The sequence below is a fragment of the Drosophila erecta genome, unplaced genomic scaffold (genome assembly GCF_003286155.1).
Source record: "Drosophila erecta strain 14021-0224.00,06,07 unplaced genomic scaffold, DereRS2 tig00000000-arrow-pilon, whole genome shotgun sequence".
Classification (NCBI taxonomy): domain Eukaryota; kingdom Metazoa; phylum Arthropoda; class Insecta; order Diptera; family Drosophilidae; genus Drosophila; species Drosophila erecta.
This window is the reverse complement of record NW_020825194.1, coordinates 17,625,320-17,646,807: the sequence shown is the minus strand read 5'-3', so window position 1 is coordinate 17,646,807 and position 21,488 is coordinate 17,625,320. Positions and strand designations below refer to the sequence as shown.

Genomic DNA, 21,488 nt, shown 5'->3' with positions numbered 1-21,488 from the left:
TCTTGGAAGTTAGAGCGCGTATAGCGGTACCTTGTGTAATAAATAGAAAACCTTTTTGATATTATTAATTATAATTGGTATGCCATGACCCAAAACCGCAGGGCCCTTGAACTCCCCCAATTAAAGCTGCCACCTTCCCTGCAAGTGTGTCAATTGAACAATGTCGTCAGGGATGTGCCCATTAAGAGCACAGCAGTTGGCGATGTTTGAAAAATCCATTAGAGGCGCCTGTCCTTCTGCAACTCCTGCCCCGCCCCTTTTCCGCTTCCGCCCTCCTTTGGTCGGATCACACTTAACGCTCCGCGTGGCATAAAATTTCTATACAACAATTTATGTTAAAATTAATGAAGAGCTCTTGGCGGGGTGGGTCCGCGTGTTGAGGTGTTAAGCATTAAGCGGGAGCCCGGAAAATGTAAATTCCGAATGCCTGGAGCTCTGGACAGGGGCCAGGGGCTTCTGTTGACCCAGGCCGACGGCTGGCTGGCAATGAATGTCATTCGGATTAAGCGCTGGATAAGTTTTTAATTTATTGTGCAGACAACACAATGTCGGCTAGTCTACGGTCGGCGGATCCGCCAGGTTAAGTGGGGTGTAAGTGCAGGTTATCTTGGCGTGCTTATCGGAGCGTTCCCATCGCGGCCACGTGCCACATCCCACGGTCAGGGATACGAGTCCAAATACTGCTTCGCCGCCTAGTTCAGCCTGAACTGGCTGGGCTCGGTGCCCGAGTGGAGGACCAGGTACTCGGGCGTCATCGGGGCGTTCAGGGTCACCCACGACTTGGGCACGCCGGCGTCATCGCGAGCTGATTGCAGGGCCTGCTGCAGGGCAAAGGCGACTGCGATGGACAAACAGATGGCTGGCTCTCCGGTAGCTGGAGGAGAAGAACTCCCAGTTAGATGGGTTCACAGCCATGGTGTGGATACTCACCCTTGGACCTCATGAAGCCTGCCTTGTTGGGACTCTTGGGCAGCAGCTCGATGCGCAGATCCGTGGGTATGTCCTTCGCTCCTGGCGGCTTGTACGTCCAGGTGCGATTCGTGAGACACTCGCCGGTCTTGGGATCCGCAATCACCTGTTCGCTGGTCCAGTAGCCCAAGCCCATCATGAAGGCGCCCTCAATCTGGCCAATGTCCACATTGGGATTCAGACTCTCGCCCGTGTCCTCCAGGATGTCCACTCGCCCCACAATGTAGTTGCCGGTGAGGACATCCAGCTCCACCTCGGTTAGGCAGAGACCGCACACGGAGTACGGATCCATGTCGCCCTGCTTGCACTGATCGCTGGCGATCAGATTGATCTTGCGGTTGAAGGCCTCCTTGATGAGATCCTGCCAATTCTCCGGCTTCAGCTCCTCGCGCACGGGCTTCAATCGTTCGTTAAGGGTTTCGCACGCCTTGCGGACTGCAAAGCAGAGGGTTTCACTGCCCACAGCCCCTCCGGTGACCATGGAGTTGGCTCCGTTGATGGTATCGCTGGCCTCGATGCGTATCTGTTCCATCGGAATGCCCAGGGTGTGGCCCACCACCTGCGAGATCTTAGTGTTCATGCCTGGCGGACAGATACTAAAGTTTGAGACCAGCTCCTGAAGTTCATCAAGTTCAGCACTCACCTTGACCCATCTCAATGCCTCCATGGGACACCACCACGGTGCCATCGCTATGGTAGATAGCCACTGTAGCGGGGTACTGTCCAAAGTAACCGATCTGGTACTCCATGATACACAGACCCAAGCCGCGCTTGTGCCAGCGGTTCTCCTTGTTGTGGGCAGCGACCTCCGCCCTGCGTTCCCTGTACTTGGTGCTCTCCAGGAATCGCGGCATCATGTCGCCCATTTTGTGGGCGGGCAGCAAATTGGCAGCACGCACATCAGCCGGATCCAGGCCGGTCTCGAAGGCGATGTGCTCGATTATATTTTCCATCATCGCAATGCCTTCCACGGAGCCAGGAGCACGGCAGGGAGTGTTCGACGGCGAATCCGTGCAGACTAAGTAGCCATCCAGCTTGTAGTTGTCGCTGAACTCGTAGCAATTCTTGGACAGCAAAACGGCATGGCCTATGGGCGATTCGTTGGATAGATATCCAGCATCCTCGTAGAACCGACTTACGATGCCGGAGATTTTACCGGACTTCTGAACGAAGAAATCGTAGTCGCAATGGAATGCCCAGCGTTTGCCCAGACTGGTCATGATGGACTCCAGGGACTGGACGAATCTAATGGGTCTGTTCAGCTTGTGAGCAGCCAAGGCAGCAGCGGCGGCAGCCACATTGCATCGAGTGGCCTTGCCTCCATATCCCCCTCCAATACGACGCGTCTTCACCTGAACTTCGTTGGACTTGAGGTTCAGCACATTCGCGATGGTGTCCTGGGTGAGGTCCATCCACTGAGTGGCCGAGTAGACCTGCAGGCCGCCCTCGAAGGGCAGAACCACTGTCGTCTGCGGTTCCATGTAGTAGTGGTACTGCAGTCCCATATCCAGCTGACCGGAGGAGCTCACATCGAAGGGTTCCTCCAGCTGGAGGACATCGATGGAGGACTTGACGGGTTGCTGGAACCGCTTGTTGTTTCCAGCTTCGGATCCAACTTTATCCAGAACTGCCTTCAAGGTGGGCAGTATTTCTTCCGCTCCGCCCTCGTAGGTCAGTTTCACCAGCTCTGCGGCCCGATTGGCCAGCGAATTGGAGTTGGCTAGGATCATGCCCACGGGCTGACCATAGAACATAATTTGACCTGCGGCGAACAGTTCCTCATCCTGTGGGAAGAAGTGCGCGTCCCTTAATTTGGGCCCCACATAATTGGGTCCCGGAATGTCCTTGGCATCGAGGTATGCCACCACTCCGGGTAGATCCAGAGCTGGCTGCGTATCCACTTTGGTGACCTTGGCGCCCACCTTCTTCGCGGTGACGAACGCAGCCCACAACTGGTTGTGCTGGGTGGGCAGATCGTTGGAGTAGGTGGCTTCGCCAGAGCACTGGATCAGACCCTCGTGCTTCTCCGTCGCCTTGGTCACCGGGTAGTGCTCCTGGAATGTCTCGAAACTCTGCTGGCCACTTGACACCGGGCGTTTGAGGAGGGCACCGCCTGTGGCGAATCGACTGCCCAGTCCCAGCTTTCGCTGAGCCGCTGCCTTTAGGAGGAACTTGTAGAAAAGACCGCAGGCCAACATGCGTCGGTAGACGGGTGAGGCATCCGGAAGAACGGCATCGGGCTGGAGCAGGGTCGAGAGCTGGCCGAAGGCCCTCTCCACCAGTCCATTCTGGAAGGGATTCTTACCCTGAATCAAGTGCTCAATCGCTGTGGCATGTACGAATTCGGGATGGATGCCACCGAAACAAATGCGAGATGATTTCACAGTGGAGTCCGCTGCGAATTCCACGAGGAAAGCTGCATTCACATAGGCATGGGCATTCTGGGCACGGGGCATAATCTGAAAACAGAGTTAAGTTGATTTGTTTTTAATTTAAAATCATTTGTAAATAAAGGAAGGGAAGGGATTTGGAATATGTACAAGCCATTAACAAAGTCGCCTTCCTTCGTTGATAAGAAATAATACTGCACTTCACAAATTACATTACTCACCTTGTAGGAGTCAAATGCAAAACGCTCCTTGGGATACGCGCGCAGCACCAGACCACGGATAATCTTTCCCTCCATGGAAGAGCCGAGATAGCGTGCCAGGCTCACAGTCTGCTGCTTGTCCACCGCCTCCTGGACAATCACTTGGGCATCTAGGGCCTCCAGGACGATGAACACATCCGAGGGGAACTCCGGGTGGGCATGCTTGATGGCCAGGTTGCCCGCCAAGGTGCCGGCCTGGGTTAATGCGAAATGGGTTGATAAAGACAGGGTACTCAAGGTGTTTTCATTGTTGGCCGATTAGATAAGGCTTGAGGGCTTAGAAACCACTTTGATTTGACTTACATTGCGCACTGGAACATTAGCGATCCAATCGAGGTGTTGCCACACCTGAGACAAGTACTCGAAGCCCTTTTTCTTCTCCAATTGGAGGCACAACTCCATGGTTTCGCTGAGGCTCAAATTTGCTCCGAGAGTTAGGGAGGAGCTATCCGTGCTTAGCTTGTGACCCTTGAGCTCCGCCAAGCCGGATACATCGATGAAGGCCTTGATGTCCGGACAACGTCTGTAGACCCCGTGGGCCGTGTTTCCCGCCACCAGCATGTAGGGCAGCTTCTCCTTGACTGCTCCCTGCAGAGCGGCAAAGAGCTCCGCCAGACTCTGTGGCCAACTCCAGCGGCTGCCATCCGGATACAGTTGGCTGCCCTTGGGCTGCTGCTTCTTGCAGCTGCCGGAGCAGGCTTGGCCCGTCTTGGGACACTGTTTGGTGCTCAGGTCCTCAATGTCAATGCACTCAGCAGGCACCTGGATATTGCTGTCCACGGCGAAGGACTTCATGGCGTCGAGAATGGGACGATAGCCAGTGCAGCGGCAGATGTTGCCTCCGAAGGAGTTCTCCACCTCCTCCATCGTGACCTTGCCGCCCTTTGACTTCAGCAGCCCGTACATGTTCATCACGATTCCCGGCGAGCAGTAGCCGCACTGGGTGCCGTTCATCTTGGCCAGTCGCTGCTGGATGGCATGGTAGCCGCTCCGCTTGTTGCCCAATCCCTCCGAGGTGGTCACCTCCAGGCCCAAGCACGTGTTCAGCAGCGTGAGGCACGAGTTGACCGCCCAGGTGCGCGGCTCTCCGGTCTCCGGATGAGTCCCAGTCAGGGTGCACACGCAGACGCCGCATCCGCCCTCCTGGCACATGAACTTCGTGCCCGTCAGTCCGGCATACTCCCGGATGAAGGTGTTCAGAGAGATATCCGCCGGCAGGGCAGCCAGATTAACTAGGGGTACAAACAAACGAGGGAATCGGTGTCTACACAATCCAGTTATCTTATCGAGCAGCCCAACTCCTCACTACATGTCAGTACAATACTTTGCGATGCATTCCTCGCAAGCTAACGATTGCTGAGCTTTTATTAGGGTTTTCTAAATACAAATAACTTTTACGCGTTTTGAAAGAAAATGTTTGTAATTGATATTCAATGCTTATAGAAATGCTCTGATTAGCAGATGAAATGTGCCCTATTAACAACTAGCACAACTGTTTCGGAAACGAGCCATTTTGTAATGCAGAATCTAACACCTGTTTACCCAGTTCGAAGTTCCGGGGAAGATACTTAATATTGTTTTCCTTGGGTTACCATAATTATGGTTATAAGTATACCCCATCACCATGACGATGCAGTTTTGGAGGAAGAGGAAACTTTTTACCAGCTCGCAACTCCCATATAACTAGCAGGTATTCCGTAGTACAATTTTCCTACGCTGGCGTTCCAGTTCGTTGTCTCTACAATCTTGTAGATGACAGCCCCGTCAATCCACAGGCAATTAACTGCCCACACACGGATACACACCTGCGTGGCTGGTGCCGTTGATTGTAATGCTTCCAGCCATTATCTGTTCCTTATATAAGTCCTCGAATCAGTTAAAAGCCGTCCGGGAGTCGTTGTGAAATTAATTGCAGCCTTTTCGCCCTCAATTGACGCGGGGTTTAGAACTATTTGCTTGATTGAGCGTTCTGGAAACTATGCTATTTCACCATATAAGGCAACGAGTCCACTTGTCCGCTTCGTTTGATGTCCACGTCGATCTCCGAGCAACTGAGGGCTTGGGCCTTCCGGAGTCCCATATATATGGGCTCTTCGCTCCCCGCAAGAGATTCTGGCGTGCCCAAGTTCAAGTTCACCTCTCCCCGCTCTTAACTACCGTGCTCTGTACTGCGCTCACAATTCGGCATTAGATCATCTTAGCACTCGGAAACGTTATCTGCCCGGTGTTTAAAACTCTCTCTCTCGGAACTGAGAGCTTTATCATTTTCGGCTTGTTTGGACGCTTTGTTTTGCTCATATTTCTAAACAAAAAGTTGGCGAGATTAATGTTCGGAATAAGGGGCACTAGTGTTGTAAACAGAGTGAGGTATCATGATTCCAAAGCTTTCGTCAACACACTCATGTACATACATGTATGTATACAACTCCAAGGGGAATTATGTAACGCGATTCAACGGGATTCAACACGATTCCAGTAAGAATATTTTAATATTATGAAAAATGTGTGAGCAAAAATTACATTATTTTTATAAATAGTTGGGGTAGTAGCAGTGCACCAAGGAAAAATGGGAAAAATCTAAACCAGAACTTCCTTTCATTGCAAGGCGAATGCTTCCACCTGGCTTCCGGAGTTAAGGACGACCGTCTCCAGCGTCGTAGGTGCCCCCAAGCGAACCCACTCCCTCGGAAGACCCGCATCGTTTCTGGCCGACTGGATGGCGTGTTGCATGGCGAACAGAGCTCCGACAGCCAGACACAAAGCGGGCTCACCCGTGGCCTTGGACCGCATGAAGCCCACCGGGTTGGGACTCTTCTGGAGCAGCTCGATGCGAAAGTCTATCGGGATGTCCTTGGCTCCCGGCGGGTGGTAGTTCCAGGTGCGGTTCGTCAGGATCTGACCTGTCTGGCGATCGTAAACCAGCTGCTCGGTGAGATAGTACCCCAAGCCCATCACAAAGGCTCCCTCCACTTGACCCACATCGATGTGTGGACTCAGGCTCTCTCCAGCATCCTCTAGGATGTCCACACGGCGGATCAGATGGTTGCCAGTCAGAATGTCCAGTTCCAGTTCGGTGAGACCCAGCCCGTAGATGTTGTAGTTGGGTATATCCCCCAACCGATAAGATTCCGTGGCGATGAGGAAGACGGACTGCAAAAAGGCCGCTTGGAGCACCTGCACCCAGGTGGCCCGAGGTCCGAGCCTTTCCTTCACCGGAGCCAGTCGCGTGTTCAGGGTGTCGCAGGCTTTTCTCACTGCCAGTCCGATCATCTCGCTGGTCATCGAGTTGGCCGTCAGCATGGAGTTGGCTCCGCTGACAGTATTGCTGGCCTCCACTCTCACCTGATCCAACGGAACCCCCAGCACGAATGCTGCCACCTGGGCCGCCTTGGTGTTCACTCCTTGGCCAATCTCTATGCCTCCGTGCGAGATCACCACCGAACCGTCCTCCTGATAGATGGCCACCGTGACGGGATAGTTGAAGGCCACGATCGTGTTCAGCGGGAAACTCATTAGGGCCAATCCCAGACCTCGTTTGCGCCATCGGTTCTGGGAGTTGTATAAGTTAACCTGGTCCCGCCGCTTGCGGTACTCCGTGGAGGCCAGAAACTTCGGCAGCAGCTGCACCATTTTATTTCCGGGCTGAAGATTGACCAAACGAACATCGGCAGGATCTAGCTGGCATGTAAAGGCTATGTGCTCCAAGGCGGTTTCCGTCATGGCGATTCCTTTGAATGCGAGAGGTAAATAATTATTCATAACCATTTGCAAAATGGCTTTTGACTTACCCTCCGCAGTGCCGGGAGCTCGACACCAAGTGGAGCTGGGTGCATCCGTTCTGATGGCACTGCCTTGGGTCCTATAGTTCGAGTCAGTCAGGTTGTAAACATTTCTCAGAACTGGCAGAGTCAGGAAGTCAACGACGTTTTCATTTAGATTACACCCGGCATCCTCATAGAAGTTATTAGTCAACATGATGATAGATCCATTGGCTCGGGCTCGGAACTCGTAGTCCGATCTGCAGGCCCATCGTTTGCCCAGGGTCTCCATCATGGACTCTATGGTCTGAACAAATCTGGCAGGTCTCCTCAGCTTCGAAGCAACCAAGGCCGTGGCGCAAGCCACTAAATTGCCCCTAGTGACCTTTGCGCCGTATGCCCCACCCACTCGTCTAACTTGGAGCTGAATGGAGTTCACACTAACCCTCAGCATGCGGGCGATCGCTCCTTGGGTGGAGTTCATCCATTGGGTGGCACAGTATACCTGTAGAATGTCATCCAACGGCACCACGATCGTTGTTTGGGGTTCCATGGTAAAGTGATATTGTGATTCGAGTTCCAGGATCCCCCTTCCGAGAACATCGCCAGGTGCAAGAGGAGGCATCTTCAGGGGTTCCACGGGATCCCTGCTCTTGCTCACAATGCGATCGGTTTGCTTTTCCGCTAGCACTTGGTTCATGGTCGTGTACACCTTCCGCTGATCCCGAGCATAAGTGACCACCACCAATGTGGCGGCATAGACAGCCGCATCATGGGTGAGAGCTGCGATGACTCCCAACGGCTGATCAAAATATTTGACCCGCCCGGCAGCAAAGACTTCGTCAACCTCAGGGGTGAGCTGATCCGTCAGAACAAAGTTGTTGGCACCTGGGATATCCTTGGCCGAATAGAAGGCCACCACGCCTTTGCACTGGAGAGCAGCGGAAGGATCTATCTGCTCGATGGTGGCACCAACTCGTTTAGCAGTTACAAAGGCACAATGGACGGCATTCGAGGTGGTCAGTAAGTCGTTCATATACGTGGCCTCGCCCGAGCACTGAATGAGACCTGGAAATACAAAAAGTTAAGAATTAGGAAATTATTCCACATACGAAAAAGGGCTTCCTGGAATGATGTACCTTCCAGTTTCTGTACAGGCTGCGTGACCGGATAATTCTTCTTAATGGTCTCGAAGGACTGGCTTCCCGAGGAAAGTGGTCTCTCCAGAAGCAAGCCTCCAGTGCGAAAACGTTCCCGAACCCGCTCCTTGGGTGCGGTGGCCAGCAAAAACTTGTAGAGCAAGGAGCAGGCTAGCATCTGGCGATATTCCGGGGAGGCTTCCGGTGGCCGCTCCTCCGGCTGCAGACTAGCTGGAAGTTGCTGAAATATCTGGGCAACTGTGGCGGGATCGTACAGATCCCTGCCAGGGAGCAGTTGCTCCAGTTGGTCATCGTGTATGTAATCTGGACGGATGTTGCCGAAACATATACGGGCGGAGTGGACGATCCTGCGCTGAATATCCTGCCATTCAATGAGAAAGCCTGCATTCACATATGCATGAACATTCTGTGCTCTGGGCAGGATCTGTTATTTGGAGACAAAATTCAGTCAACTCAACGTGTATATTAAGGAACCTATTTATCCACCTTATAAGATCTGAACAGGAATCTGTCCTTTGGATAGGCTTTGAGGATGAAACCACCAAGCACTAGTTTGGAGGTTGTATCGCTGAGATACGACAGCAGGTTCATCACCCTTTGGGTACTGGGATTGTCGTAGACCAGGACGTGGACATCCAAAGCCTCAAATGTGATAAACACATCGGAGGGAAATTCAAAATGCTGCTTCTTGATAGTAATGTTGCCCGCCAGTGTGCCATTCTGTGGAGATTTCAAAAAAATGATTTAATTAATAACAAGATAAAATGCTATAGTCGAGTTCCCGACTATCACATACGATAATGGAAGTACAAACGAGACATTTCAAAATTTTCTGGAATACCGGTAGAAATTGGGGAAAATATTATAAAATTATATAAAAAAGTTTCTAAATTTGGATGGAGATTTTTAGAAAATTGCGCCAGAAACATTTGGAGGTATGCCACTTCAAAATCCGATTAAGATTAGTTGAGTTATGGGCTTTAGAAGTTCGGCCTTGGAACATTTTTAATTTTATTGAATTTACTACAATATCATAACATCACAAAAATTACAAAAAAATTAAAAGCAAAACATGAGAAAAATGAAGAAAAAATAAAAAACAAGATAGAATGCTATAGACGGCCATGGCCAGATCGACTCGGCTACTGATCCTGATCAAGAATATATATACATACTTTTCAACGAATCTAGTATACCCTTTTACTCTACGGGTAAAAAGATCGAATTTAATACATTTTTCCTAATACAATTTCTTTCAGTGTCTGCAGCGACCTTAATATATGTTGGGAAAGTAAAATGGGTTTTGAAGCTAAAATGTTGTCTGAGCTAGAAGTTGTTTGCTTTTGTTAAGCACTGGAGAATAAAATACAAGGCAATACATTTCATTTAAGAGCTAAAGTAGCTCCGTAATGTATAAGAACAATTTTTATATGGTGACATAATAAATCGAAAAGTGCACTGGCCTTGAAGTATTTTGTTAGATGAGTGTTGAGATAAACCGCGCAAGAAAGAGCATTCAGTTGTGAATAGTGCTATTACTTTCGCTAATCTTTATCTTTGCCAAGCGCGAAAACGAGTTTCTGGACTTATGGAGCGCTCTACTCACATTTCGCACCGGCACATTGGCAATCAGGTTGAAGTGCTGCCACAACTGGGCACAATACTCGAATCCGGGCCTCTTGGCAGCCAGCAGGAAAACCTGCATGGCATCTGTGAGAGTGACATTCCCGCCCAGCAGCAGGTGATCCGTCTCAATGATGTACTGCCTCAGCTCCGGCACCATGTTCACATCGATGAAGTGTCGGATGTCCCTGGGTCGCCGGTAAACTCCATGGGCGGTGTTCCCGGCCACCAGCATGTAGAGTTCTCCGCTTGCCACCTGACCGAGGGACCCGAAGAGCTCCGTCAGGGACTTTGGCCAGTACCAGTGACTACCTCCTTGATCCCGTACAGGAGGTCTCGAGCAGCTGCCCCTGCAGGATTGCCCAGTTCGCGGGCAGAGCAGCTCGAAGGAGTCCTCGATGTCCACACATTCCGGCGGCACCTCTATGTTGCTGTCCACCGCGAAGGACTTCATGGCGTCCAGAATGGGTCGATAGCCGGTGCAGCGGCAGATGTTTCCGCCGAACGCGTCCTCCACCTGCGACATGCTCACCTGTCCGCGATGCTGCTCCAGCAAACCGTACATGTTCATCACGAATCCGGGCGAGCAGTAGCCACACTGGGTGCCATTCATCTGAGCCAGCCGCTTTTGAATGGGATGGTAGCCACTCTGCTGGTTGCCCAGGCCCTCGTCCGTCATGATCTCCGCATCGTCGCAGGTGTTCAGAAGAGTCAGGCACTGCGGAATGGTCAGGTGTAACCCATCGTTTAATTATATTTCCATTCTAGTAATTGCAGCTCAGCTTTAAATTGCTCGCCGTATTCAGGTGTGGAGAAAGCCACTCCCCGAAAAGCGACTTCTTACCGAGTTGGCTGCCCGGGACTGAACCTCCTGGGTGACCGGGTGGCGCCTGCGGATGACGCAGACGCAGGAGCCGCAGCCGCCCTCCAGGCACATGTACTTGGTGGCCGTCAGGTGCAGGTGCTCCCGGAGAAAGGCGTTGAGGGTGGTGTCCGGTGCATAGTCAGCCGCCTGCACCTCGTACGGAAAGCCATTCACATTGAACTTGATGCTCATCGCTGCACAGTCGTTGGTCGAATGGAGCACTTTTGGCCATTCGTTGCTATTTCAAAGCGCTGCTGAAACCTGATTACCTGTTAATTAGGCTAAACGGGTTGGATCTGCTCCAACAGTGCCGTCGAAAGCATACACTGAGGGAAACGGAGCGCGCTGATGCTTTACACTTTATTGAAAGTTTTGTAATACAAGCAGAAGCTGCACAGAAAACTATACTAAATCCGTTTGGGTTTTTATTTCCAGAACTTCACATATGATATCATTTGTGATAAAATACAATATGAAAGAGTCAAAAAGACTTGTGAACGTCACGTCTAAACGATAATCGCAGATTTGTGATTATAGATGATTATAACAATGCAGCCAAAGGCATTCCGAAATAAAAATATTTCAAGCATATGTAGGAAGATATAACAATATTATGCATAAGTGATGCAGAAAATCCCCGAAACCCCGCATTTACTTAAGCCTAAAACTGGCGGCCTCATGTCCTGCGTTGACCACTAGAGTTTCCGGAGTTGTGGGAGCACCGAGACGCACCCACTCGCGCGGTAGTCCCGCATCCTGGCGGGCTGAATCCAGGGCCTGTCGCAGGGCGAAGACCACACTCACGGCCAAACAGCAGGGTGGTTCTCCAGTGGCCTTCGACCGCATGAATCCCGCCCCAGTGGGATTGGGCTTCTGAATCAGCTCAATGCGAAAATCGATGGGAATGTCCTTGGCGCCCGGCGGCTTGTAGTTCCAGGTGCGGTTGGTGAGCAGGCGACCTGTTTCCCGATCGTACACCAGCTGCTCAGTCAGCCAGTAGCCCAGGCACATGACAAAGGCGCCCTCAATCTGTCCGATGTCTATGTAGGGACTCAAGCTCTCTCCGGCATCCTCCAGGATGTCCACACGTTTGATCTGACTGTTTCCGGTTAGAACATCCAGCTCTACTTCGGTTAGGGCCAGACCGTATATATGATAGTTCTGCATATCGCCCTCCTTGTAGTGATCGGAGGCAATCAGGTTTATCGATTTGCCATAGGCAGCTCCAACTGTCTCCACCCAACTGGCATCCTTCTTCTTCACCGGCTCCAAGCGACTGTTTAAGGTCTCACAGGCCTTGCGAACTGCATAGCAGAGACTTTCACTGCCAACAGCTCCTCCGGTGACCATCGAATTGGCTCCATTGATGGTGTCGGAGGACTCCACCTTGATGAAGCCCAAATCGATGCCCAGGGTGTAGGCAGCCACCTGAGCGACCTTAGTGTTCATACCTATAAGAAAATCAACATGTTGTCAATGAAATGACATCTTAAGGGGCTGATTACTTACCCTGTCCCATTTCGATGCCTCCATGGGTAACCACAACAGTGCCATCCACATGATAGATGGCCACAGTAGCCGGGTACTGACCAAAATAGAAAATGGGATAGTCCATAACCGCCAGTCCAAGACCTCGTTTCGTCCAGCGATTCTTGGCATTATGGGACTCAATTTCTTGTTTTCTCTGGGCGTATTCCCTAGACTCCAGGAACTGGGGAAGCAACTCGGATATCTTGTTACCCGCCGCAATGTTGGCAAGGCGAACTTCAGCCGGATCTCTCTGGACTTCGAAGGCCACATGCTCGATGATGTTCTCCATCATGGCAATACCCTCCACAGATCCCGGAGCACGACACCAAGTGGAACTGGGGGCATCAGTTAGCACGGCGTTTCCGTTGTTTTTGAAGTTATCTCCGCTCAAATCATAACAATTGGTGGCCGTGAAGGTCGAATGACCCTCAATGGGACTTTCATTAGGACTCCAGCCAGCATCCTCGTAGAAATCATTGGTCAAGCCCACAATCTTGCCATTCGCCTTGATGTGGCACTGGTAGTCGGAGCGACAAGCCCAGCGCTTGCCATTGACATCCATCATGGACTCCAGGGATTGGACGAAGCGAACGGGACGATTCAGCTTGTATGCAACCAGGGAAGCTGCGCAGGCCACCTGATTGCCTCGGGTTATCTTCGATCCATAGCCACCGCCCAATCTACGGACCTGAATATAAAAATGAGGAATCAATTAAATGCGTTAGTAGTACTGATTATGTATGCATTATATACCTGTAGCTGAACATCCTTGGCCTTCACCTGCAGCATATGGGCAATCACAGACTGGGTGTGATCCATCCACTGGGTGGCCGAAAAGATTTTGAGACCATCTTCAAACGGAATGGCCACAGTTGTCTGGGGCTCCATGGTGAAGTGATACTGCAGACCCATCTGGAAGATGCCCCTCACTTCTTTGTCCGGCTGGTCCGAGAACTTGATCTTCTTGGAATCCGATTTCGATACTGGCACTATGCGAGAGGAATCCGGGGTTGGCGATGCGAATACATCTGCTAGGCTCGGCAGCAGCTTGAAGTCGGAGCTGGGATTGCTGTAGCTGATCCTCACCAGCTTCGAAGCTCTTTGAGCCTGGTCAGCAGTGAGAGCCACGATTACACCCACGGGCTGCTCTGAGTGGCGCACCAATCCCGAGCAGAAGATCTCCTCCACCTCGAAACCAAAGCTGGGCTCACAGAAAGTATTGGTGCCGGGAATGTCTTTGGCACTGTAAAAGGCGACCACTCCAGGTTGTTTGAGGGCTTCGGAGGCGTCGATGGAATCAATGGTGGCCCCCACCTTGGTGGCCCCCACGAAAGCGCAGTGCAGCGCATTGGAAGTGGTCAGGACGTCGTTCATGTAGGTGGCCTCTCCAGAGCACTGTATCATGCCCTCGACTTTTTCCACCGCTTGGGTGACGGGATAGTTCTTCTTCTGGGTCTGGAACACTTGCAAGCCAGAGGAAAGTGGCCGCTGCAGGATCTGCCCTCCGCTTCGGAATTTCTCGCCCACATCCGCCTCGGGTGCGTGTTTCAGGAGGAACTTGTAGAGCAGTCCGCATGCCAACTTGGAACGGTAGGCGGGACTGGCATCCGGCAGCACTTCATCCGGCTTAATCAGGTCCTCCAGTTGTGTGAATGTCTGCTCCACCGGAGTAGGTGCGTAGGGATTCTGTCCCACCAGCAGTTTCTCAATAGCTGAGGCATGGGTAAAATCTGGACGGATTCCACCGAAGCAAATTCGAGCAGACTTCACCTTGTTATCGGCTTCCAATTCAAGGAGAAAAGCGGCGTTGACATACGCATGGGCATTTTGGGCACGAGGCATGATCTGTGGAGGATTAAGTTTTAGAAAGTGTAATCGAGAGTGTGCGCAAGTATTAAACCTTATAGGAGTCGTAAATGTATTTATCCTTCGGGTAGGCAGGAAGAAGAAAGGCCTTGAGCACCAGCTTCCTGTCATTTGTGCTTAGATATTCCGAGAGGGTCATTTCCTTCTCGTCAGCAGCGCTTTTCAAAGCCACCACCTTGGCATTCAGGGCCTCAAAGGATATGAAGATATCCGAAGGGAACTCGGGATTTTGTTTTTTAATCGAAATATTGCCAGCCAAAGTTCCAGACTGTAAGGAGGGGAGAGGAAAGTTTCAAATCAAGTTATAATCAAATCAAATCTACTTACGTTTCGCACTGGAACATTGGCAATCAAGTCAATGTGGTTCCACAGAGCCTCCAAGTACTCGAATCCCGGTTGCTTGGAAGTAGTGCGAATGATTTCCATGGTCTCGGTGAGACTGAGATTAGCTCCCAGCTTCAATTGCTGTCCCTCATTGCTGTGCTGATGCAGTTCCTCCACTCCGCGCACATCGATGAAGTGCTTGATATCCGCCGATCTTCGGTAGACCCCATGAGCCGTGTTGCCAGCCACCAGCATGAACTCCTCTGAGTCCTTCACCTTGTCCAGGGCCTCGACCAGTTCGCTAAGGTTCTTGGGCCAGTGCCACTGAACACCATCTTCGTAGACCAGAGTGGACGGAAGGCAGCTGCCACTGCAGGCTTGTCCGGTCTTTGGGCAGTTCCGGGGCCTTAGATCCTCTATGTCCCCGCACTCGGCGGTAATCGCAATGTTGCTGTCCACCGCAAAGGACTTCATGGCGTCCAGAATGGGGCGATATCCCGTGCAGCGACAAATGTTTCCACCAAAGGAGTTCTCCACCTCCGCCATGCTGATCTTGCCCTCATTCTGCTCCATTAGCCCATACATGTTCATCACGAATCCCGGCGAGCAGAAGCCGCACTGGGTGCCATTCATCTTGGCCAGTCGCTTCTGGATGGGATTGTAGCCGGTGCGCTGATTGCCCAGTCCCTCGGCGGTCACGATCTCCAGCTGGGCACACGTATTCAGCAGAGTGAGGCACTAGGGAGAGGTAATTCATTAGCGATCGATTGGCTAAGATGCAGTGGGTGTGCTCCAACCGAATTGACTGCCCAGCTGCGCTTTCCGTCGCGCACCACGCAAATGCAGGCGCCACATCCTCCCTCCTGGCACATGAACTTGGTGGCCGTGAGCTGGGCGTGCTCCCGGATGAAGGTGTTCAGGGTGATGTCCGGTGGAAGGTTGCTTAGATTCACTGTGGAGTACAGAGTATATTTATGTGTATACTTAATTAAGCAAACCTGAATGTGGGCTTAGGTGAGCAAAAACATCGAACAATGGGCCCAAATTTGCACTTCAATTTGCTTACCAGACTTATGCATAAGTAATTCCGATTAACGTTGATTTTGAAATCTAATGATACACCTGCGTTCATTGGAGTAGTTCAAGTATTTTGTGTGCCCATGTATGTGCTCGTATGCCACTTTAAAGTTTGCTGATAAGCTATGAAAACCCAGCACCCAGAACTAATTTCTGGCCCAAATTCGAATGTAGCTGCAACTCACCTGCGTAGGGCACCCCATTGATTGAGAATTTGGTAGTCATTCTGTTAGTTTCCAGCAAAACGGGGTAACCAGAACTTAAATGTCAGCTGCTCAAGTGTTTTCTATAAATAATTCAATTAGCTGTGATTTGCCAGAGGCTTTCCATTATTTTCCACTTGCTCACTGGTTGCTCCGCTGGCTGCGAGTGTCGCTGTTCGACTGGTCAAAACATTGGGGCTCGAGTAGCTTGCTGCGTTTTTAGATTGTGATTTTCTAGACTGCCGTAAGTAAACAAAAGTTAGTTTCCACACACTTCGTGAGAGCCAACAACGATTTGAGTAGCTTGTCGAGCTCCGCGATCGACGTTAATTGCTGATTGTGGACTGGTTGCTCCGCGCCTCGACTGCAAAAATCTAAAAACTGGGTCCGCCGAATTCGTCGGCAATTTTCGGCGGCGGTGAAGCGTCGATGTTTGTAAAAATAGCTGGGGAAAGGAAGGCTGCAGTAGAAGCCTATTAGATACCCTACAATTTGCTTGGAATATTGCTTCAGACATTTAATGCATTTCGTACAAGAGACGTTATAAAATGACCTTTTAGAGTATCGAAAGACCAGCAATGAAAAAAAAACCAATAATGCTGAGTCACAAAAGTACTCTATCAACAGAAAAAATTAACTGAGTTAGACTGAGATTGCACTTTGATTTCATATGCGAATAATTTGACTAGGTATGTATTAAATGTAATAATATATTATAATGACTATTCCAAATAGGCAGCCTCGCAAATAATATGCTTTTAATTCGCGACGAGCGCCACAAAAACTGTAATTAAGGGGAAAGGCGAATCACGTGTACACTAAAAATAAAAGAGAGTGCCGCGATAAACACGAAGAGAATAGAGAATGAGTTAGCCGGCCGGCGAAAAATATTTATTTTTTCTCTCGCGTTCGGAATTCAGAGCTTTCGAAACAAATAAATCATTTTGAAAGCTCTGCATGTTAGACAACTTTAGGCGAAAAACGGGAATATCAAGCTTTGAATGATATAGTACAGTGAGAAAAAAGATTTGTGGAATAAAATTAAAAGCATTGGAAGTATAGTACATTTTTAGTTGGTTATAAATACATGTAAATACATATGTATTTGTAGTGAAATGTATATTATTGGACTAAAATATTTGCAGGTTTTATACTTCCATTTGGATACATGAAATGAATGACACTATTTCAACTTGAATTCCGAAACCTGGTGTCCGGCACTAAGCAGCAGAGTCTCTGGAGTTGTAGGTGCCCCCAAGCGAAGCCACTCCCGAGGAAGTCCTGCATCCTGGCGCGCTGATTGCAGAGCCTGTTGCAGTGCAAATACTACGCTGACAGCCAAGCAGCAAGGTGGCTCTCCGGTGGCCTTTGAGCCCATGAATCCCGCACTGCTTGGTCGCGGATTGTGGACCAGTTCGACGCGGAAATCAATGGGAATGTCCTTGGCACCCAGGGGCTTGTAGTTCCAGGTGCGGTTGGTCAGGAGGCGACCGTTGTCGCCCTCGTAGACGAGCAGTTCGCTGAGCCAGTAGCCCAGGCCCATGACGAAGGCACCTTCCACCTGGCCGACATCTATCCAGGGACTCAGGCTCTCGCCGGCATCCTCCAGGATGTCCACCCGCCTGATCAGAATGTTGCCGGTCAGCACATCCATCTCCAACTCGGAAAGGGCCAGTCCCAGCACGTGGTAGTTCTGCATGTCGCCGGTTTTGTAGTGATCCGACGCGATTAGATTGATCATCTGGGCATTGGCCGCCTCCACGGTCTCCACCCAAGTGGCCTTGGCCTTCCTCACTGGCTTCAAGCGGGCGTTGAGCGTCTCGCAGGTCTTACGGACGGCATAGCAGACACTCTCACTACCGATGGCGTAGCCCGTGACCATTGAGTTGGCTCCATTGATGGTGGTTGAGGACTCCACTTTCACGTAGCTCAAATCAATTCCCAGGGTATAGGCCGCCACTTGAGCTATCTTCGTATTCATACCTATTAAGGTTGTAGAAGGTTGTAATCAGCCAAAATCCCATATTGGAGAGCTGCTTACTCACCCTGGCCCATTTCAATGCCCCCATGAGTAACCACAACAGAGCCATCCACATGGTAAATAGTCACCGTTGCTGGAAACTGTCCGATGTAGATGATGGGGAAGTCCATCAAGGAGAGGCCCAAGCCCCTTTTCTTCCACCGGTTGTTGGCATTGAACTGCTCGATCTCCTTCCTCCGGGAGTAGTACTCCCTAGTCTTGAGGAACTCCGGAAGGAGCGTGGCCATCTTAGTCTTCCTGCTAATGTTTGCTAGTCGCACTTCGGCTGGGTCTTTCTGGAGCTCGAAAGCCACGTGCTCGATGATGTTCTCCATCATAGCAACGCCCTCCACAGATCCAGGGGCACGACACCAAGTGGAACTTGGGGCATCCGTAAGAACAGCATGACCACTCAGCTTGAAGTTACTATCGGTGAATTCATAACAGTTGGCTGCTGTGAACGTGGAGTGTCCTTGCACAGGACTCTCGTTCGCGTTCCAGCCAGCGTCCTCGTAGAAGTCGTTGGACAGCCCGACGATCCTGCCACTGGTCTTCACGTGACACTGATACTCACAGCGACAGGCCCACCTCTTTCCATTGCAATCCATCATGGACTCCAGGGATTGGACAAAGCGAACGGGACGATTCAGCTTATGAGCAGCCAAGGCGGCTGCGCAGGCTACCTGGTTTCCTCGGGATATTTTGCAGCCATATCCACCCCCCAATCTGCGCACCTGTAACGCAATTACTCAGTTAATTAGAGAAAAATGATTAAATAATTTGCGCCACCTCTAGTTGCACATCCTTGGCTTTCATCTGCAGGGCATGAGCAATCACTGATTGAGTCTGGTCAATCCATTGGGTGGCCGAGAAGACCTTGAGCCCATCTTCAAAGGGAATAATAATCGTGGTCTGCGGCTCCATGGTGAAGTGATACTGCAGGCCCATCTCGAAGATGCCCCTCACTTCCAAGTCCGGTTTGTCAGAAAACTTTACTTCCTTTAGCTTTGATATGACCAAGGGAATAATGCGAGATGGATCCGGAGTGTCGGAGCAGAACACATCCTTCAAGCTCGGCATCAACTGGAAGTCAGAGCTGGGATTGCTGTAGCTAATCTTGACCAACTTAGTGGCCCTTTGCGCTTGGTCAGCAGTGAGAGCCACGATTACACCCACTGGCTGTTCCGAGTGGCGCACCAATCCGGAGCAAAAGATCTCCTCGGCTTCGTAGCCAAAACTGGGCTCACAGAAAGTATTCGTGCCGGGAATGTCCTTTGCAGTGTAAAAGGCCACCACTCCTGGATATTGGAGAGCTGCCGAAGCATCGATTTGATCGACGGTGGCTCCCACCTTTGTGGCGCCCACAAAGGCGCAGTAAACGGAGTTGGAAGTGGTCAGCACATCATTCATGTAGGTGGCCTCGCCGGAGCACTGGATCATGCCCTCCAGCTTCTGCACGGCCTGTGTTACGGGATAGGTCTGCTTTTGGGTCGTGAAGAGCTGCAAGCCGGAGGAGAGTGGCCGCTGGAGCAGCTCACCGCCGCTCTTGAACTTTCCACTGACCTCCGCATCGGGTGCGTGTTTCAAGAGGAACTTGTAGAGCAGTCCGCAGGCCAATTTGGAGCGGTAGGCGGGACTGGCATCGGGAAGAACTTCGTCCGGTTTGACCAGACCCTCCAGCTTGCTGAATATTTGTTCCACCAAATCGGACTCGTAGGGACTGTGACCCACCATTAACTGTTCAATATCTGTGGCATGAATGAAGTCCGGTCTAATTCCTCCAAAGCAAATACGGGCAGATTTCACCTTGGAGTTGCCATCCAATTCCAGAAGAAATCCCGCATTGACATAGGCATGGGCATTTTGAGCCCGTGGCATGATCTAAGGGTTAGTGAATAGTTTTACAAAATGAATATATTTTAAATTTTCTCACTGGTTTTACCTTGAAGGAGTCGTAAATATACGTGTCCCTGGGATAGCTAGGCAGTATGAAAGCCTTGACCAACATTTTTCTGTCCTGTTCACCCAAAAATTGCTCTAGAGTCATTTCTTCTTCGTCATCGACAGCTTTCATGGCAATAACCTTGACATTTAGAGCTTCGAAGGATATAAATATATCTGATGGGAACTCGGGATGCTCCTTTTTGGTGCAGATATTGCCTGCCAAAGTGCCCGTCTGAAACTTAAAATATTAAACTGGCCTAAAACGATATCAGTTTACGTACATTTCGAACCGGAACATTGGCAATTAGGTCGATGTGGTGCCACAGGACCTCAAGATACTCAAATCCTGGTTGTTTGGAAGTACTTCGTATTATTTCCATGGTTTCGGTCAGGCTGAGATTAGCCCCCAATGTTAGGCTTTCTTTATCCGAGCTGTACCGATGCAAATCCTCCACTCCATTCACATCAATGAAGTGCTTTATGTCCGGGGATCTCCTATAAACACCATGAGCCGTGTTACCTCCAACCAGCATGAATTCATCCGAGTTGCCGACGTTTTCCAGTGCCTCGAATAATTCCGCCAGGGTGCTTGGCCAGCACCACTGGGATCCATCCTCGAAGATTAGTTTGGATTGCCTACACGTACCCATGCAGGCTTTTCCCGTCCTTGGACAGTTTCTGGCCTTCAGATTGAGATCCTCTATATCAACACTCTCTTGGGATACTGCAACAGTGCTGTCCACCGCAAAGGACTTCATGGCATCCAGAATGGGACGGTATCCAGTGCAGCGACAAATGTTTCCACCGAAGGAGTTCTCCACCTGCTCCATGGTCACTCTGCCGCCATGCTGCTCCATCAAGCCATACATGTTCATCACGAATCCCGGCGAGCAGAAGCCGCACTGGGTGCCGTTCATCTTGGCCAGCCGCTTCTGAATCGGATGGTAGCCACTTATCTGGTTGCCCAGTCCCTCGCAGGTAATGATCTCCAGCTGGACACAGGTGTTCAGCAGCTTGAGGCACTGAAAGGCGACGGACGAGGTGCATAGTTAGAGCTGCAAGGATCTGGCTGCCCCACCACCCACCGAATTCACTGTCCAGGTGCTCTTCCCATCGCTCACTGCGCAAACACAAGCTCCACATCCTCCCTCCAGGCACATGAACTTGGTGGCCGTCAGCTGGGCGTGCTCCCGGATGAAGGTGTTCAGAGTTATGTCCGGTGGCAGGTCGGTTAGGTTAACTGGCACAGAAAGCGGTTTATTGGTAAGGAGAGGATACTCATAGCACCTAAAGGATCGAATGCCAGGTGTCGTTTCATACCCGTGTACGGTTGCCCATTGATGGTGAAGGTGGTCGACATTTCACTTTAATTTATATTTAGTTATTGAATAAATTCTCAGTTTTGGTCGCAACAACTGGCTGCAGTAACGATCTCCGCTCAACTGGCACTTTCTGGCTTTAAACCTCCTTTTATTGCATTTCACCATATGTGCACTAAT

The 21,488-nt window shown here is 50.7% G+C and overlaps 4 protein-coding genes across 5 annotated transcripts; all 4 read right to left on the bottom strand.

Annotated features, from left to right (window-relative positions):
• Positions 1–80: 80 nt before the first annotated feature.
• LOC6553130 (indole-3-acetaldehyde oxidase) lies at positions 81–5,684 on the bottom strand. Its single transcript, XM_001980039.3, has 6 exons — positions 5,425–5,684; positions 3,923–4,851; positions 3,581–3,814; positions 1,613–3,428; positions 931–1,551; positions 81–874 (listed from the first exon to the last, which is right to left on the bottom strand). Exons 1-6 carry the CDS (start codon positions 5,462–5,464, stop codon positions 693–695), a joined length of 3,822 nt encoding a protein of 1,273 aa, XP_001980075.1. The 5' UTR covers positions 5,465–5,684; the 3' UTR covers positions 81–692.
• Positions 5,685–6,133: 449 nt separating this feature from the next.
• Positions 6,134–11,236, bottom strand: LOC6553131 (indole-3-acetaldehyde oxidase). Its single transcript, XM_001980040.3, has 6 exons — positions 11,005–11,236; positions 10,144–10,878; positions 9,024–9,257; positions 8,517–8,961; positions 7,408–8,445; positions 6,134–7,347 (listed from the first exon to the last, which is right to left on the bottom strand). The coding sequence occupies exons 1-6, from the start codon at positions 11,215–11,217 to the stop codon at positions 6,215–6,217; spliced, it is 3,798 nt and encodes a 1,265-aa protein (XP_001980076.1). The 5' UTR covers positions 11,218–11,236; the 3' UTR covers positions 6,134–6,214.
• Positions 11,237–11,370: 134 nt separating this feature from the next.
• LOC6553132 (abscisic-aldehyde oxidase) lies at positions 11,371–16,886 on the bottom strand. 2 transcript variants are annotated; one of them, XM_001980041.3, is made up of 8 exons: positions 16,171–16,886; positions 16,008–16,108; positions 15,543–15,697; positions 14,749–15,483; positions 14,456–14,689; positions 13,309–14,400; positions 12,535–13,243; positions 11,371–12,476 (listed from the first exon to the last, which is right to left on the bottom strand). In XM_001980041.3, exons 2-8 carry the CDS (start codon positions 16,045–16,047, stop codon positions 11,677–11,679), a joined length of 3,765 nt encoding a protein of 1,254 aa, XP_001980077.1. In that variant the 5' UTR covers positions 16,048–16,108; positions 16,171–16,886; the 3' UTR covers positions 11,371–11,676. The 2 variants fall into 2 exon arrangements, with proteins under 2 accessions (XP_001980077.1, XP_026836543.1); XM_026980742.1 differs by having other exon boundaries at positions 16,371–16,381.
• A 175-nt stretch (positions 16,887–17,061) lies between these two features.
• Positions 17,062–21,419, bottom strand: LOC6553059 (indole-3-acetaldehyde oxidase). The gene is made up of 7 exons (XM_001980042.3): positions 21,310–21,419; positions 21,075–21,229; positions 20,271–21,011; positions 19,988–20,221; positions 18,835–19,926; positions 18,071–18,779; positions 17,062–18,008 (listed from the first exon to the last, which is right to left on the bottom strand). The coding sequence occupies exons 1-7, from the start codon at positions 21,347–21,349 to the stop codon at positions 17,209–17,211; spliced, it is 3,771 nt and encodes a 1,256-aa protein (XP_001980078.1). The 5' UTR covers positions 21,350–21,419; the 3' UTR covers positions 17,062–17,208.
• Between the last annotated feature and the right edge of the window lie 69 nt (positions 21,420–21,488).